The sequence below is a fragment of the Sinocyclocheilus grahami genome, unplaced genomic scaffold, assembly GCF_001515645.1.
Source record: "Sinocyclocheilus grahami isolate Dianchi unplaced genomic scaffold, SAMN03320097.WGS_v1.1 scaffold1492.1, whole genome shotgun sequence".
Taxonomy (NCBI): domain Eukaryota; kingdom Metazoa; phylum Chordata; class Actinopteri; order Cypriniformes; family Cyprinidae; genus Sinocyclocheilus; species Sinocyclocheilus grahami.
Window position 1 is genome coordinate 127761 of NW_015506671.1, and position 20426 is coordinate 148186.

General features: G+C 34.9%; 2 protein-coding genes across 2 annotated transcripts in view; both read left to right on the top strand.

Moving 5' to 3' along the window:
• Positions 1-6749: 6749 nt before the first annotated feature.
• LOC107570684 (CD48 antigen-like) lies at positions 6750-11108 on the top strand. The gene is made up of 5 exons (XM_016256942.1): positions 6750-6792; positions 6924-7238; positions 10302-10477; positions 10666-10798; positions 10918-11108. The coding sequence occupies exons 1-5, from the start codon at positions 6750-6752 to the stop codon at positions 11106-11108; spliced, it is 858 nt and encodes a 285-aa protein (XP_016112428.1).
• Positions 11109-12343: 1235 nt separating this feature from the next.
• Positions 12344-20426, top strand: part of LOC107570685 (CD48 antigen-like) — a 41951-nt gene continuing 33868 nt past the window's right edge. Inside the window, exons 1-2 of the mRNA XM_016256943.1 lie at positions 12344-12392; positions 15047-15358. Coding sequence (XP_016112429.1) covers positions 12344-12392; positions 15047-15358 — 361 coding nt within the window. The remainder of the gene's footprint in view (positions 12393-15046; positions 15359-20426) is intronic.

Consider the following 20426-nt stretch of genomic DNA (forward strand, 5'->3'; position numbering starts at 1 on the left):
TCCCTCTCAGCTTCTTGCCGGTTGCCGTCTTCTTAAGAGCCTCTGCAAAACAAAACAATTTTTTTTTAATATATACAGCTATACAAGATAACATTCATCACCATTCTTCAAAATATATTTTTGTCTTCAACAGAAGAAAGAGATTCATACAGGTTTGGAAAAACATAAGGGTGATGAAGGGTAAATGATGGTAGAACTTTCATTTTGGGGTGAACTGTCCCTTTAAGTAAATTATGTAAAATCAAATTAAGTAAAATTATTACATTTAGTAAAATCAAAACATCTCGCATATCACAAAAGGTCAGTGAATCCATACCAGAAGTGACAGTGCAGTGTAGCAGATAAAGGACAATCCTCCTCGCTCTTCATTTGCATAAAGTTGAAGGATTCTGAACTTTGTAGCATGGCTGGACATGCCCCATCCGGTCACCAACGGCCTCTGTCGCCGGAAATCACCAGCTCTCCATTGAAATAAATGGGATCGTGTTGCTTTGACGTTGCGTGTCGCTTGTAGTGTGAACGGGGCAAAAAAGACAAAGAGGATTCACAAAAATGGACCCTTTCCATAGATATCATAGCAAGGTAAACACAACTGTAGCTTAAAAAAAAGCCAATTTGTACACCACAATCAAACCAACCTTCATATAATTTCCCCTGCAGCAGCATTTATCCTGATAGGACACATCTGAAGGTTGTGATGTTCTCCAGTGAATGAAATAATGGACTGATGTTGGTGACAAGTTCTATTCCCCTTTTCTTGTGCCACCTCAGAGGAAGAAAGACAACAGGGGAAAAAAATACTAATTTTCTATCACCAGTGGAGGAAATATCTTATAAATGTAACGTTACTTATGATTAGAATCATACTTAAGATATTAATCCCAATCTGAGATCTAGAAACGGTTAAAACCGAATAACATCTTACTGTAGTCTCTGTTGGGTGCCTCTTTTCCCTGAAAAACGCGTGCTTGATCTAAAAATGTAAACCAATATCTTATCATTAGCAGTTATCAGTATTTGAAGATGTGAAAAAAAGTCATCGACACAAGCATAACAAATATAAAACATTTCTCAACTTTTCTACAGATTCCAGTGTTTCCGAGTGTAAATTGCAGTTTTTTCATTCACTGTACTTATTCCGAGGTTCCTTTACTTCTCACGATTTTGAGTTTTAAACTAACGTTAGCTGACATTAATACAAACACACAGCTCATTCGGACGCTGCATTGAAATACATAACTAACGTTACTAGCCAGCGCGCTAACGCTAATTGCGATTAACCTCGCACTTTGATTTCCTCTCACTCACATAAATTATGGACACAAAACATAACTTTACGTTGGTTTGACTGAAAAAAGTTTTCTTACCCGATATCGCCATATGTTTGCAGGTCTGCCCCTTCCTCTGTGTTCACACTCCAGCTTCTGTTCTCCGTTGACATGTCACAGCTCATATTAGTTTAAAATAAGAATGTAACAGCACATAATCAGGAACTGAGTGACCGAGTAATCTCGCGGGTCAGTAGCAAACACACAGCACCAAACGGACGTATATTCAAACCTGACCAGTAAGAAGGCGCGCACTTTTGTCATTGGCCAGTTTCGTGGATGACAGTCAGATTAGCCAATCACGATGAAAGCAACCAGGTGAAACAACCAATTGCAATTGTTTCAGAGTGGTAACGAAAGTAAAGTTGTTTTTTTTTAAAGAAACGTGTTTTTTTAGGTTGTATTATTTGTTTAGTTCAGTATATGAATAAAAATGTAATAATGAATTGCAAACTGTAGGCACCTACACAAAATTGTAAATCCACACAAAATCTCACTGCTCTTTTGAGATTAAAACTGCATCCATTATAATTATTGTTACTAACGACAATAATAATATTTGTACATATACATTTGGATTTTTGAAGAGGTGTTTTGATCAAAATATCATAAAATGCTAATAAATAAAATATTAATGATCATAATAATTCAAAAGGCAGATATTTCTTGTTAATGACATGACATTAATTCAACAGATATTTTAATTGTCTTTTTTTAATTATTTGTTTTTGTTAAAAACATTTTTCAATGATTTAGCATTAAACTTCATATCAACATTGTGTAAACGTTAAAACAGCAACTGACATTATTTCAATCATATTTCAACTTTGAAGGTTGGTCATGTGCCAACTAGACTGAAAAGAAAAGTCTGTACTGTTGGTTCAAAAAGAAAACTGAAGACAATATGCTAACTGAATGGATCTTTATTCTGAACATGTGTGTCATATGCTGCAAACACGATTTCTGGATTTTTCCATCAGAAACATGAATTTCAATTCTATCTTTCTTCACTGGGGCTATTTAATTATCTGTTACTAACCAACTGACCATTAAACTCTGGAGACAGGCAGCTGTTGCTAGGGGTTTGAGTTCTTCTACCCATCTCAAAGCCACTATAATCCCATTATTTTAATAGATAATTGGCTTTCTGTAACCCGTTCTTCATTTTGCACAGTGACCATTTTCTGGATATTTTGAACCATTTGTATAGATTTTGTTAAAACATTTGCTTTAAACATTACATTGTTCAAGATAACTTTCATTAACTCTACAATACATAAAACCACTTTACCAGCTAAATTACTTTATTTACGATGCCATAGAAATTTACAGAGCTACTGCACAAACGGAAGTTCAAACACAATATTCTGAAGATGGTGAAGTGCTTGTTTCTCTGGAGAATAAAGTCAATACTGTACTCACATAGATCCCAAACACACTGCCCAATCTGTTCCTATAGTACCTATTTGTGTACTATAGGGTCCAAGTCAGCCTATATAGGACTGATTATGTTTGCTCATTTCTTACCCAGAATGCTTATGTCTTACCCAAGAGGGCCCCATATTAGTGATGGGAAGTTCGGATAATTTTACTGACTCTCTCCTTTCATCAAAATTAACTAATCTTTATTCAAGTCTTCATGTTTATTTCAATCATTTAAGTGGCATTAAATATTTTACTTTTACCAGCCAAATTCCCCGAACACATCCACCTACGCAATCTTGATAATATTCCAAATTAGAAAATCATAATAATGCAGCCAAAGATAATTTATAGGCAACATACTATTTGGGAATGATTGTGTTTGCCCATGTTTTACCCATATGGTTTGACCAAGAGGGCCCCATATGTGTTTCCCCATTCAGAACCCATATAGAGGTTGCCTATGTGGGTACTACCTTGGGCCAGTGTAGGAAGCTTATATGGAACTGATTGTGTTTGCCCATGTTTTACCCATATGGTTTGACCAAGAACCATGTGGGGCCCACATATACATGTTGGCTGGGTGGTTCTCAACCTTTTTTACTCCAATGCCCCCCCCCCCATTCCAAATCAATACATATTTTGCAAAAAATTCACTGCAGATATTCTTTAAAACTTAAAAGTAGCTACTTAAAAGTAAGTAAACCTTAATTATACAGTAACTTTAACAAATAAGCACAAGTCAACCTGCCATACCAAACAAAACCACAGGGAGACGCCAAAGGACTGCATACACAGATCCATGCAGAATAACTAAACACACCAAAATACAAATGAAAAATGAAACCATCCTGAATGTGTGGAAACTCAGCAATCATAAGGCGGGTTGATGTCATCAGTGAATATAGTTCTTCTGTCAGAATGAGCGAATTTGAAGCGTTTGATGTCCATTTGTACATAACTGATCCTCAGAAACTTCTCCAAAACACGCTTCTTCAGCGAGCATCTGTTATAAAACACTTGCTGTACATTAATTTTGACAACTACGTGAATATACAGAACTGTGTTCAAGCAGAAATATGATGTTATAGCGATCAGTCTGCCATGAGTGCAGATAGGTTTGTTTGGCATCAATAAAAACGGACACACGTGCGCCTAGTGAATGTCTCCTGTATGTCACTATAATAGTCTTTACTGGGCGGCGCTAGGGGCTAGCACCCCCATACATAAAAAAGATCAAATAAAATAAAAACATTTGACTCACATGGATAACTCCTGCAATACAATATGTGACGTGATTTGCAGTCATTCGTAATGTCATAGCATTTTATTTAAAAAATGGATCGGTTCCTTGTGCCAAGCCTGCCCCCGACTAAAGATTTTTTTCTAGTCAATAGTCACAAGTTTATTTTAAGTTCTTTCCGCAGTAAAAAAAAATGCAAGGGATTGATCCATGTCATACTGTAAGCGTGATAATACTCCCAAACGCCTAAGCACTTGAAATGAGCCTATACAGAGATTTTATTATTCATATAAAAATAATCTATTCTGGACGCCGATACAGAGGACTACCAGACTACAGAGGCACACTGTGTGAACCTTTATATAGTTTAATGTGTATTATATTATATAATAAGCGGAAATGAATGGTTATACTGTTATGTTTGCTCACGATGTCTTCAGCTCAAAACACTGTTTACAAACATCAGCATGGATTCCGATCACGGAATGAATAAAGAAAAATTGCATTAATAACAGACTTATGTATGACACTTAGGCTACACCGTGCCCGGACGCGAGCAGTGAGACGCGTCGCGACGCGACAAAATACCTATTTGTTATATTCAATACTGTCTACACTGAATGCAACAGCAAACGCATCCAGTGTAGGAAATATCACTGATTATAATCAATGGGCTCTACTGTCTTTTTTGCTTTCGCTCGTGTCCTGTGTAGACACAGTGGCATGCTAATCACTTTCACACCAAATATAGGGTACAACGGGGCTAAAGGCACTCCGGGGTAAAAGGCGCCTTTGATATTATTTTCATCTATACCACTAGACGGCACAAAAACGTGGCGTTGCACTTTCCAAAACATTCGCTTTTCAAGATGCACGTGTATATCTGTCTGATCTTTGACGCGATCGCGCGCAGCAGTGCAAAGTTGATTCTGTGCTTACGATCTAATATTTGATGTTTTTTTTTTAATGTTGTAGATTTAAGTAGCAGATGAGAATGGCTAAAATTAATGCATATGTTCTGAGACAAAGGTCTTCTTTATGGTTTTCAGTTTTGTTTAAGGTAATTAAAGCAACAGTTTTTAAATAACGAAAGAATATGTAAAAGTATGGTATTTGGGGTAAAAAGCGCCCCTGCTGTTGGGGCTAAAGGCACAGTAATTAACATGATAATTAATAGATGGCTGACTTTTCCATTTGTTGACATAACATGGTTAGATTCAGATGGTAAATATCATATATTATGTTGGGTGTCCATACTAGAGATAATCACCATGTTTAGAATGAAACCATCATATTTAAAAACATGATATTAATCATATCATATAATAAAATATAATTTGTTGTTACTACTGTAAATATATATTCAATTATTTTTGGATCTCCTTCAATACTTTCAGAATCTTTACTTATTAAAATTATTTTGTTTCTGTATTTTAAAATTTTATTTGTTTATATTTTTATGAACATATTTTAATGACAGTATATTTATTGAACAAAAATTAATTCTTTTATTTTTCAAAATAAGCAGAAAATAGTACAAACTTTGCTAAAATGATTGTTTAGAACATGATTGTTTATTAACTTTAAAAAATGTAAAAATTAGCTGAAGTATTTGTATCAATACCGTATGCCTTTTACCCCATTACCCCATGTGTGGGGGAAAAGGCCCCTCATACATTTATGAGATTTTTAATCAAAATAAACAACTTAAATGATTTATTTTCACACTAAATCTGTTGCTCCATTAATGTTCAATACAACGTATATATTTTTTCTGCAATTATACATTTTAGGCGCAGTGAATAGCACATTTTTTCTTAAGGTGGGCCTTTAGCCCCGTTGTACCCTACTTTAAAACAAACTCCAGAGACCGCTTAGACAAATGTTTCACATGCTGAGAATGCTAACCTAACATATAAGTAGGCTATATAAACTAATATAAGATGGTCAGCTATATAAACCATAAATGTTTAAGAATCACTTGGGCTACCTCTGGGCGATTCATGATCAGGTAGATCTTGAACTGCACGCTCGTGCCAGAAAACTACTAATTGGCCAAAATGCTTCTTTTTGGAGATCATCTATTCTTCCCTGTGGATTACCTCTGACCTACTTTCTGTACGATCTAAATTTCTGCGTATTGAATTTTAGAATATTGAATTTGATGTTTCGAATTTCCTCTTCATCTTGAAAACTTGAAGCTGTATTTTTAAAAACGGGATATTTGTAGTCTAAGATTTCAGAACCAAAAAAAATGCTGTTTGAAAATACATGTCTATAAAACTCATAAAAACCATAAAAACATTCAGTTGTGTTAAATTTCAAATGTTTAATATTTAAAAAAAAATCAAATTCAGAGCTATGTTAAATGCCACATAATATTCAGTTTTGTTAAATGACACTTGTCAATAATTCAAATGTAGCCTACACAATACAAATTCAATTCGTTTTGTCATATTATAAGCTCCATAACTTGTGAGCTGGATTTCCGAAAGCGCAGTCGGACCAGCCTCTCTCTAATTTTATCATTGGTTGAACAGAGGGTTACGTCACTACGTGTTGCGTCCTGAACGAGTTCATAAGCGCGCCCCCATTAATGGTAACGCACAGACGGTCAGCGTTCATTTCCACTGTCTAAAGGGATTTATGCTTGACTGTAAACATCAACTTTACAAAAAATGTAAATCTTCTTAAAATAATGTGACATCTCTTTGTTTCCTTGGACTTGTAGAGTGACAATCTGAGACTTAAGGAAAATGATTCGCACATTTGTTTTGCTCTTTTTGTTGTATCTGGTTGGTAAGTTATAAATATAAGTTATACATATATTTTGATGACAATAGTTTTATTACAAAGTTATAATGTACTAAAGATTTCTTAAGAAGATTTACATTATATAAATATTTAAGTCGTTTGATCTTTTTCTGCAGGTGCGTTTGATGATGTTGAGTCACATGATGTGGAGTCAGTATCAGTGATGGAGGGAGAATCTGTCACTCTACACACTGATGTTACTGAAATACAGAGAGATGATGAAATCGAGTGGAGATTTAACAGCATTCGCATAGCTAAAGCAAATATTCCTGAATATGGAAATTATGAGAGATTCAGAGACAGACTAAAGCTGGACAGAACTGGTTCTCTGACCATCAAGAACACCAGAACCACAGACTCTGGGGACTATAAAGTTAGTACCATTATCAATAATATTGAGACAACCAAGAGATTCAGTGTTACTGTTTATGGTGAGTATAGAGAGTATGCCCTTTTCATATTGAACATGATATCGTTCTCTAATTATTCATATTTCAAAATGGTTCTTATATTTGAATTTGAAATGATATTTACAGATACTTTTCAAGCTGTTCTCCACTTTACAGTTAAACCATATTGATGCATAGTTTATTTAAACTGGAATGTGCATCAGCAAGACAAGTATTCTTTAATAGGCTACACTGATTTTTAAAACAATTAATTTATAAAACAGTAATTTATATATGACTCCCAGTGTTCATCTGATTAAAAAATGAAGCCAGGACTGAGGTGTATTTAAAAGATTGCAGATTTTATAAATGGGTTTAATGTCGTAGAAAATCGCGTAGAATATGATGGCCACAAACTCTTCAAACTATGATTCCATCCAGTCAAAGGGTATCAAACATGATTACTATTTTGAGCCGATTTTAGAACACGTCTCCTTCAAGGCGCACGTTTCTGCGTGAGTTTGTTGTGATTAGAAATAGTGATGGGAGAAACGAAGCTTTTCGAAGCATTGAATCAATTGAACCAATTGTTTCGAAAAATGATTCGATGTTTCGAAGCGCTTGAAACAGCACATGCTGGCGACACCTGCTGGTGAAAATGTTGTAAAAGCATCAAGAACTCGGACCAAACTTACAAAACAAATGGAAATGTTTTTTTTTTTAGAAATACCATTTTTTTATATAAATAATAAACATTTAAATAATATTAAATATTAGTGCTTGTGTTATGTGTTTTATTTAAATAGGCTATAATCAAACCCTTAAAGGCACAATATGTAATATGTAAAGAATCAAAGGCATAGTTGCTGTGACTGAGTGTGGAATCATGGGAGTTGTGGTCTTCATCTCCACAGCCGATGCAATCCGATAGGACTCGGGCAGAAATCATGTTCATGGATGAGCTAATGATTTATTAACGTAGTAGAATAAAGCAGGATGAGGCTGAAAGCCTTCGAAGCGAAACGAGGCCGCTGAACGAGTGTGACACACGGCTCGAAAGCAGCGGAGCTTTTATTATGCCACAGTCAACCGCTTCCGCTCCTTCAGGTCGTGCGTATGTGAAAAAAAAAAGCAGCACTGTTTTATCATACAAGATACGTTTGAAAGTTCTGTTATAATGCTACTTTGTGCGGTCGTCACCGTTCTAATAAAACGCACAACATATTAAAGCGTCTTCAAAAACATGTCACTAGTTTAAATTGCATATTTCTCTGGATTTAAACATTCTTCGAAACATTAGGGATAATGTAAGTACACAAGTTAGCAAAATATATAACGCTGTTCTAGTGGTTTTTGGATATTTTAATAAAATATTCTTACATATTGTGCCTTCACACAATGAACTAAATTAATTATTTGATTAATTGATTGATTTATGTAATTATTTAATTGGTAACACTTTACAATAAGGTTCATTAGTTAAACATTAGTTAATGTATTAACTAACATGAACTAACCATGAGCAATACATTTGTTACTGTATTTACTAATCTACGCTAACGTTAGTTAATAAAAATACAGATGTTCACTGTTAGTTCATGTTAGTTCACAGTGCATTAACTAATGTTAACAAGATTTTAATAATGTATTAGTAAATGTTGAAATTAACATTAACAAAGATTAATAAACGCTGTATAAGTGCAGTTCATTATTAGTTCATGTTAACTAATGTAGCTAACTAATGAACCTTATTGTAAAGTGTTACCATTTAATTAAGGGTTTTTATTAGAGCTGTCTATAAAAAACCAGCAGGCAAGAGTAGTGTTACCAGTCAGAAGAAGAAGGTGGATTTAATTTTATCCTATGCTCATTTTGTTATTTTTAAGGTATGATGTGATTTGTAGGTTGAAAGTACTGAATGCTTTTGCACATTTTTAAACTATATAGCCATCTGTGTTAAAGGGAAGTTATCTTTTGTTTAACCCACAACATCTGGCCCTGAATTCTTTTTTTATATATATATAGTAAAATTTCGTGGGATTTCATGTCACATGATTAACTGGGCAACCAGAAGTGGTTCAACAGCTGTGTCCTCATCAACGCTCCTGCAGTCGCTCTGAAAAAGCTGCACCTGCTGAGTCAGCCGGCTGCTCTCGAAACGATATCGCGGTACTTTGATGCCCCACGTGACAGTGACGTGGCGTCGGCTCCGGTTCAAGTCGGACAAAATTTCTAACCGGCATGCACTGCTTCAAGTCAGCCGCCGATCGGTTTGCGCGGCGCCGCATGAAGTCGAACGCACCTATAGATTGTATAAAACATGGACATAGTGTCCGTGACGTCACCCATGGGTTCCTGAAGAGCATTTTTTGAAGCTTCGTGAAGCAGTGTTTCGAACGCGCCCATCACTAATTGGAACGACTTTAAAGTCTGGTAGTGTGATCTTCAGTCATTTAGCCTATGATGCCCAGGTTTCCAGTATATTGCAGTCTTTGTCACAGTGACTTTTATTTCTTTAGAATAATATAAATACATCAAAATGTATAAAATAATATTTTATTTCTGTAAAATACAATATACGATAAAGAATCAGGTGCGTGCAGTAATGGGAGACGGCAGTTTTGTACGTGCTAGTCTTTGTTTTGACCACCAGACGGCTGCAAACAACATGCACTGTATTGAAAAGCTTTGTGTAATGAACCCCTTTACAATACAGCTGAGACGAAGTTTCATTTAACCTTCGCTAGTCTCCTTACTTGGGAGACACCCAGTCACGGAGAGCTATTACTACACTATATAGAAGTGGATGAGTTATTTCAGTGTGTTAAATAATGGAGTCGTACAAAATATGCAGTTCTGGGAGGCTCCTGGAATATTTATTTACCGGTGAATAGTTTGAAAGCTCCTGCATTAGATAGTACTTACATGGCTGCCCTGAGGTGTTAGATGGCCACCAAATGGACTGAAACACTCAGTGAATGATTCCACATTCAACAAACTCAAGGAATGATGTCACAGTAAAATGTCATTCAACAACACTTTAAAACACTAACAAATAAAAGTCTTGTGACTATTTATTTCCTTTTGTTATTTAATGTTTTGCAGCTCCACTATCCATTCCTGCCATTACCAGTGACATTTCACAATGTTGCTCATCAGCAGAAAGTTCATCAAGCCCAAAAAGTGTGCTGCTGTGTTCAGTGGTGAATGTGAGTCATGTGACTCTCTCCTGGTACAAAGGAAACAGTTTATTGTCCAGCATCAATGCACTGCAAAAAATGGTATGATCAATAAGTCAAGACAGCATACGTTTTTACATTAACTCATCAGAATATGTTAAGAAATTTTCATCTTTTTAAAATAAGTTATACAAGATTCGGCTCATATTTTTAAGTCAGTTTAATGTAATTCAAGTTGAAATGACTTATACAGCCAAGTTGATCATTTAAGGCAGCAACATTTTTTACAGTGTGTGTCTGATCTCAGCATCAGTCTCTCTCTACATCTGGAGGTGGAATATCAGGATAACAACACCTACAGCTGCGTGGTGAGCAATCCCATCAGCAACCAGACCAGACATTTCTGCATTACCGATCTCTGTCGTTTGGGTTTTGGTATGTTAGCAGTCATTTACCGTTTATTTACTGAATCAATCTCTTTCACATTCAGATAATATTAATGTGTATTTACTGAGTTGGAAAATGTTGTTTCTGAGCTTAAGTTCCCTCTTTAGATGAAGTCCATTATTGTAAAAGCACTGAAGCTGTGATCCGATTGGTCGTCACTGCTCTGGTGGGTCTGGCTGCTGCGGCTGCGTTCTTTGTGCTGGTTTATGACATCAGATCCAGAAGAGTTGAACAGGAGAGACATCAGGCCCTCAATGATGGATCAGATATTCTAAAACAAGAATAATCTGTGCTTTTGATACTTTCTCTTTGTTTTTGTTTTTTTGAAAAATGCAGTAAAAGATACATAATATTTTCCCTTTTTGTGAGCATCTGATATTTTGATTAAATAAAAAACCTATGAATTGTGAATTGAGTTGTAATAAAGTCCAATGAGCCATTATAAAATAATACTGCCTCACTAAATTTTCAAAATACCCCAGCAACAAAACCATTTGGCAATATTGTAAATGTTAATACTTTTATGATATGCGTATGTATATAAATGTGAATGTTTATTATTTCCTTTTTATTTACTGTGGATTAAATTTGTTTTTTCACTTTTGTTTTCAAAATAAATGAGTTTTATTTTGAGTCAGCATTCATTATTCACGGTTAACATTACTGCACAAGAAAACAAAATACACTGTACATATTTGTTTGCACATAGTTTGGGAAGGTCCTATTCTTGTCCAAAAATGACAGTGCCATGTGTGCACAAAGTGAGATTCATACAGATGGAGTTTCTGAATATGGAGTGGGAAAACTTGACTGACCTCCACAAAGTCCAGACCAGGGCACTTTACTATCCCATGAGGCCATGAAAGAAGAGGTTTAATTTTAATAAATGGCTGGGAACAGCAATTTCTGACAAAGTTAGGATACACGGCTGCAATTTATGTGGAAATCAAAGTGGCTGTTTAGGGCACTGCAATGTCGTAAATCCTACTAATTAAACTTCTTTGGGGATTTGGTTGAGTGATCTCAGGTTACTGGAAAAATAAATATAATTTTTGACTTACAAGATGCAGTAGTTATTATTTTTATTACTATTATTATTATTATTATCATGATTATTATTATCACATTACATATTCATAAATGGTGAAAATGAAAATTGAGAGAAAAGTTTCATGCATTTTAAAAGTTCAAACAGATTTTAAGAAACAAAAAGCATTTGTCCACTAGAGGGCAGAAAAGATCAGACAGTCAGAATAGTGTTGCTCTTAAATGCAGGAAATCTTTCTCTCAATTTTCATTTTCTCAACTCACATCATATATGAATGTGTAATGTGATGATAATGATGATAATAATAATGCTTACTTATAATACTTATAATAATATTAAACTGGTGTATCTGAATGAGCAAACATGATGTGATATTGATCAGGATCCGTCACACTGGCATTAGAGTTGTAGTCTGTTCAGAAGTTTGAAACATGAAGGTAGAGCTGCCATTTAAACAGATGACTGGTTTATAAATGGCCATGAGTACAATGATTGCTAAACTGCTCTGTGATCCTAGTCCAGGCATGACCTATTCATAGCTAGCTGTAGGGATCTGTGCCAAATGATTGAAGGATAGATTCATTATTATTCATAATGAAAAGCACAACAACAACGATAAAACAGTACATTGACATATAGCTTATAAAACATATATTATCAAAACTGCATAAGACGAGGCATGTGTAACTGTGGCCTAATCAGTTTCACATGGACACCCTAAAATACCTAAGAATACAAACACCCCCCTCCCCAATGGCAGGCTTCCAACTGAATGATAAATGAAAAGCAAAGACGTAATGCCACCAAATCACAGATTTATTTCTCTATAGTCAATACTAAAACACATTAAGCTCAACAACAGAAACAGAACTACCCTGAAATGTCAACAATTAACTTGAAACAAAGCCAGACACTCATAAACATTACTAGTTGGGGTGGTTGAAATACCTTATGTTACTTTTTATCCCAAACTCACTATACTGAATAGCTCAGAAAGTCACTTTATTAATCCAGGAGAAATAAAAGAGGGAAATTCACATCCACATGAAAGAATACAAACAACACAATACAATACAAACAAAACCAGACAAAGAGTATGAAAATATGTTTTTTTTCCAATGGCCAAATAGATGTTTATAAAAGTTCACACTGTTGTTGCAGATGAAATATAACACAGACAACATTAAACTTGTTTATTTCAGGTTAGATGTTGATTATTAGTAACTCAAAACCCTTTATCTAAAACTCTCTACTTAACAGTTGGTAACGCCCATCTCCCATGTTTGTAGTTTTTCTTTAAAGCTTTTTATTATTAGTAGACCATCTAGGTACTTTTGGCATACTCTTTTCAACATACTATGCTTTAGGACACACTAATTCTATTTAGGATGGATAGTATAAACATTGGGACACAGGGTGAGATCTCACCTGTGTTTATATAGGTAGGTAATGGCTTAACATACTCACCACGAGAGCCACACACTGTTCTTAAGGGACCATCCTACTACATGTGGCACATCACATACTGTATTTAGTGACTAATAAATTACACAAAGTGTTAAATTAGCAAACACTGCCTGTGCAACATCAGTTAAACAGCACAAGTCAACAGGCTTTTCAAAAAGAAAACAAAAAATGAAAGCTAAATTTGTTGGTAGCAGTGTTTGCAGGTTTGCAAGTTTGTTTTGTGCCAATAAAACCATATATTCATCTTCTCTTGTTTAAGAAGTAATCTTTCACTTTACGTTTACATTTTGCTTGAAAACAAAATCCTCTGCTATATTCATTGTGGGAGGCTATTTATTTATTTATTTTATTTTGTCCCACAGTGTTTGCTATCGTAACACTTTCAGTTAACAATTGTAGCATAGATGGTCCAACTAAACTAAAGAAATTGTATTTATATAAAAAAACAAAGCAACATTGGGGGCAGTACTGTGGTGGCCAAATAATCTAATCATTGTACAGCTGAACACCAAGTAATACTGGTAACACCAGCTATCCCAGAAAGCATACATGTTTGTTTGTCAAAGTCTTCGTTGGTGGTCTGACTGGGCCCGCCCATAGCTTGCCTGGGGCCCCTTCTCGTCTAGTGCTTTGGGCATGTGCCCGGTAGGCCTGTACTTTAATTTGTCCCTTTATGCAGTAGTAACTCAAACATTTCATCCCTCATGTTCCTTGACCTAGTTTCTGTTTTCCCTTAATTGTGTCATTATGTTCAGGTGTGTCTTGTCATTATCCTCATTTACTCTCCCTTATAAGTTGTAGTCAGTTCAGTGTGTCTTTGTTCGGTCTCGTCAAAGTGTACTTGTGCATTAAGCCTTCCTGTTGTGGATTACCGTGTGTGGATATAATAAAGACTTTTACTTTCAACTTCGTATGAGTTCATGCTACACGGAACTGTGACAGTCAGCAACAGAGACTAATTAATACTGGTTTGAACTGGAAAAATCTCACAAACTGACACCATCACACACACACTCACTCACACACAGTACACATCTCGACACTATTTAACCCATGATGTCCCACCTCCTGTTAACTTAAGATAGTTCAGATAAAAAAAGTTTCAGTAAGACTGCTAATTGGTTTAATGCCACTTCCATTTTATTTCAAACTTGAAAATATAAAAAAAATTGTTTTATTATTTCTAGTAATTTAGAGAGCTGCTCAAATGAAAATGATTTACCCAGTACTTTTATATTGTATGTGCTTATGGCATCTGGTTGGCAAGTATAAATGTTCTATACTTCTATATTTTCCATAGATATAGTTCTAAATTAATTCCATTATAAGCTATGTTTTTTGTTGTTTTTTTGTCATCTGGAAATTAGTCTATAGTGTTTCTATTTTAAGATGCATTTATTTCAGTGAGTTACTGAACATCTAGTTTTTATTTACTATCAGTTTCTTAAGCAATTTTTCCACTAACGCTTTTAATTTACCAAAATAAATGCTGCTGTACTGTACTTTATTTGTTCCTGTAATCCAAAGAGATCACATTTCTAATGTTTAATTCACTATTGTGTCAAATTAGTGGACAGCTGTAAAAATATAAAAAGCAACAGAAAGATAAACAACAGTTTAACTATAGATAAACAAGAGGAAATGACTCATTTATGTGAGCCATGAGCTTTCATCTGTGTTGAGTGACTGTTCCTTTTGATTCTCTTTAGTTGTCTTTGGTGATACTGATGAAGTGAAGTCAATGTCAGTGATGGAGGGACAATCTGTCACTCTTCTTAATGATGTTGCTGAACTACACAAAGATGATGAGATTGAGTGGAGATTTAATAGCACTCGCATAGCTAAAGCAAAAATTCCTGAATATGAAAATGATGGGAGATTCAGAGACAGACTGAAGCTGGATCATCAGACTGGATCTCTGACCATCACAAACACCAGAACCACAGACTCTGGAGATTATAAACTAAGCATCATTGCTGGGAATAAGGAGATAACCAAGAGATTCAATGTTACTGTTCATGGTGAGTAGAGAATTACAGTTCCATTTTTCCTGTCTTCCTTTTATTCACAATGTAAACAGTACTTATTTTTCATAACTCTTTCAGGATGCTATATTTGAAATCACACTTAAATATATTTCATATATATTTTTAAATGTATTCTAACATTTCCAGACCAACAAAATTACCCCAAATGTTGACCCAACTAGTCAAACACAGTTGACTGAACAAAGCATTTAATATTGTTGAAATGTTAATTAAGGCTTTGTGAGTTCCCAGCATGCATTGCAGCAAGAATAAATTATGCAGTTACTGTTATAGGATATTTTTTTTGCTGTTTGCGGACTTCATTTAAAAAAATGTTGTTGTTGTTTTATCATTATTGTTAGTTATTTGTTGTACTGTGATGTAAAGAGCTCCTCTTTTTAACATTTGTTGGTTGTCACCACTCTTGAGGTTAGTGTGTCTTGTTTTGAGGCCTAGAGTATGTTCATATTTTAGAGCCTGTATTTTGGATCTTAATTTTGGAAATTGTTTAACAAGCAAAGACAATATTGTCTACTTATTGGACCAAGTTGACCATTAACATATGTTGTTCATAAGCAAACAAAAACTCCATAATGTGATGACTATTAACACATTGTTTTTTCATCCAGGCAACAGAAAAAAATGTATTACCCCAATGACAGTAATTGTTTTATCAGTTGCTGTGACAAGAATTTTTCTATTAGCAAAATAAGACAATCAGCATTGCATGATCAAACTAATTTACATTGACTAAACAAAGTATCTTTACTGAGCAGAACTAAAGAAACTATTGTTGAGAGAACTCAAAAGTCTTACTGCATCAAGTTGCCGTATTATTTTAAGTTTTCTCAAATATTTATTTCTTAGTGTGCATGCAAAGTTTCAACGCTGATTTGTTATGAGATGTGCATACAGAAATTTTATACAATCTTACTGTTCGTGGGTCAATTTGAGCTATTCAAAAGCAACTGTACAGACCCAAAATACAAAACACTTCTGTGTTGTATGTGAGAGCTCTTCAACTGTAGTCCTGAAGTGACAGTGCCTTGCTTAGTTTAAAAGTTTGTTTACCTGTTAACTGTCTGTCCCACTTTTTGAGCATAGACTTGAAAAGGACTTTTCCAACTTAATTGTTAAAAAATATTGAATACTTCAGAGCACAGACTTAAATTTGGTATCTTTTTTAAAGGGAACACTTCACAGATTATTGTAGTAGTAAAAGTTGATGAAAATGTAAAATATATAAAAAGTATATTTTTATATTTTATATCAAATATATATTTTGCGAAACAAAGTTGCAAAGACTAAAGTCTCAAATCCAAAGAGATATTCTTTATATGCTTTCACCGTGGACGAAGCGGAGTCCAGCCCGGGGTCATCACATGTGGTTGCCGCAAGCCCGCCAGCCGCTCCTTTGTCGAATCCGCTGGCTGTGCCGTTCTCAAGTCCGCCCGCCTCTGCTCACTCAAGCTGGCCTCCACTCACTCTAGGCCGCGGCTCACTCTAGGCCTCCGGCCTCCGCTCACTCAAGGCCGCGGTGTGTGACGCTGTTTCGTTGTGAAAGCGAAACTACTTTGTTTGGCTTTCCAAAAGAGGACACGACTAGAAATCAGTGGTTAAGTTGTATTTACAACACTGTTTTAGAACAGTTCAACCCAAATATTCAGATGTGTCCAGCGCATTTTATGGAGGACTGTTTACTGATCCTGGGAGAGTAGACTATAATGCCGGCTGTTCTGACTCACAGACTGTAAGTACGTTTTTTATATTTAAAGGATTTGCCACTGATGATTCAAACGCAAGTTTTGAGCAGTGTAGAGTAGCGCTTGTTGTTTGTCATTTCTCCGATCACAAATGCAGACATGGTTTTGTTTACGAGGCGCGATGCAACACAACACGTAAAAAGACAGTATAAGTCATTATAATCCGCAATTATGTCCCAACTGGATGCAACAAATGCCTCGTTTGTAATGGGTTTTAATGTTTTTGTCTCGTTGCTCCGGCCGGGACAAGGCATCACGATATGGTAAGGGGTGTAACATTTCCATCTCACGCTTGAAGTATTCGGCCAATCACAATGCACTGGATAGCTGGCCAATCAGAGCACACCTCGCTTTTCAGACCGATGAGCTTTGTAAAAATGTACGCATTTCAGAAAGGCGGAGCATAGAGGAGAAACAATAATGTACAGTATGTGGAAAATAATGTTTTTTGAACCTTAAACAGCATAAACACATTTCATTACACCAAATACACAAAATAATGTTATTTTTAGCAACATCATATGACCCCTTTAAGTTCTAACTACATTAGATTTTGTGTCTTTTATTTTGTAGCTGGACATATATTTTTTTATTTTATTTCATTAGGAGTGAAAATCAGGACTGTCAGTATCAGCACTGATGTGACTGACTGACATCACAATAATTTCACAATAAATGACAATCTCTCATTCAAAACTTAACAAGACTGACAAATAGATTATGTTGATGTTATTCACATCTCTGTGGTTTTCTAATATTTTCCAGTTCGTCCGTCCACTCCTACCATCACTCCACAAAATCCTTCATCATCTGAAAGTGCTCCAGGTAATGACAGATGTTCAGATCAACAGCACAGTTGTGTGGGTGATATTGCTTTTACAACACAACAATTAAATACATAAACAAGAAATATGTGTTGTTACAAATAAGGCCTGTTATTTTGCCTGTTTTCTCTGCTAAAAAATTCTTAACAAAGCCAAAGCATGCAATCTCTTTACACTTTCTGAACAAACACATTTAAGCCATACACATGTTAAAGAGGCCCATGCTGGTCAGACTAGTCTCAGAAGGTCATTGAACTGACTGCAGGCATCTGAGACTAAAATCAGATTGTCTCTCCTTAGCTGTTACAGCATCAGGCGCACAAACTCCTTCTCATTCTCCAGACTCTGTACCTCTGATTGTGCTGATCTCTGCTGCTGCTGGATTTCTGTTGATTGTAGCGGCAGTTGTGATCTTCTGGATCTGCAAGAAAAAAAGTAGAGCAGAACAAGAGGGCAAGTGTAACATACTGCTGATATATCTAACAGTTATATATAACAGTTTTTGCTCTTTTAACATCTGTCATTATTTTTTAAACAGATCAGACCCGTGGAGAAGAGATAACATACGCTGATCCAACATTCTACAAAAGAAATGCACAAAAAGCGGTAAGACAATACATTTTCAAGTTGACACTGTACAAATTACATTGTATCACTGAGGTGGAGGTTATATTTTAGTTTTATATAATTAGTTGTGTAAAGTTGCAACTTAATGTAAAAAACGGGGATGTGTAAATTAAAAGTAAAAAAAGAAATGTGAGTTCAGTTCCAAACCGTAGAGAGCTGCTTCACTGTCTACATAGACAACTGCCTTATAAGGCAACATCCTCAATCTTCATAGGCTGCAACACAGTTAACAGTCACTCACACTGCTACACAAATAGTCCTTGTCACATGGTTGATTCTGCAGAAATAAACACATTTGAATGCTTGAGTTTCATGTAAGACTAAAAGCTGAAGATAGTTCTGCTAATTTGAACGTGAGAAAAAGAGATTGAGATAGAAGAAACACTCAGGGGTGTGTTTCCCCAAAGCACTGTTAAGCCAACTATCCTTTATGAAAATTAACCATGGTTTTATTGTAGTAAAAGTGTAGTTAACCATGTTTTTTTTAATTGATTACCATTTTTAAAACCACAGTTTAACTACAAAAACCATGGTTAGACTATGGTTAGTGTAGTAAAACCATGGGTGATTTTTGTAAGGGATGGTCATAAGTTCAGTTGTTATCAACAAAGTTAAACGATTGAGTGTTTCCTGAATCCATAGTTTAAACAAAGATTTACAAACAGCATCGCAAACTTACGAGTTTGGAACTGGAACCACAGCTCTCGACCTGTGGTTAGAAGCATAGTTACTTGTAAGACAGTAGTTCTCAAACTTTTTATACTAAGTACCACCTCAGAAAATATTTGGCTCTCAAAGTACCACCATAATGACCAACATTAAAATACAGTAGCGTAGTAGGCCTAACTATTCAGCTACAGCTCTGCACAGTTCAAAAATAAGGCAGTTTTATTCCCAATAAGAATGTTTATTGTAGTCAGCCACTTTAATATTCTAAATGCAACTTGTAATGAACTTGTAATGTTTGGACATTAACACTGCACTGTGCTTACAAACAGGTAAATAAAAAACTTAAATAATGATTAAATAAAAATGTGTTGTACTTAAAATTAATTAAAAAATTTACTGTACTTAAATCTAAAAAAAAAAAAAAAAAAAACTTTACTCCAAGATTAAATTATAATGTTAACCAACAAAAGATGTTAAATAAATGTACAAATGTTAAGTAAATCTACTGTATCTGAAAAATTAGTTTAATTTGTATCTCTTTAGTATTTGTCTTATTATGCTTCTTTTTCAAAATGTATAAATTATATATATTATCTATATTATATATGAACAACTATAATTTTTATAAGTTGCTCCCTTTTCACTACTGTTAAAGGGATAGTTCACCCAAAAATGAAATTTGTCATCATTTATTCAAGTTTTTCCATTCAATCCTTGATTCAAATTTCTCATAAGCTTAATTGATTTGGTCTAAAGAGAGAAGAATGAATGATTATTTTTGTTTGAAAACTACATATAAAATATCTACCAAAATAAATGTTGGTAACAGCAGTTTGACTAAAATAATGACTAAAAGTAATCACTAAAAGTTGACAAAAATGCAATGACTTTTCGTCGACTAAAACTAGACTAAAACGATGAAAGACTCAAATTACTAAAATGTGACAGACTATTAAGCATTTTCGTCTCAAGATAAAGACTAAGACTAAATAAAAAATGCCTGTCAAAATTAACACTGATTAAAAGGTATTGTGTTTTAAAGGGGTCATATGATGCTTTTTTAAAGATCATTATTTTGTGTATTTGGTTTAACAGAATATGTTGACATGCTTTAATGTTCAAAAAACACATTCCACTGGGGCCCCACGTATGGAGCCCATACATGGCCAGCTAGGGTTG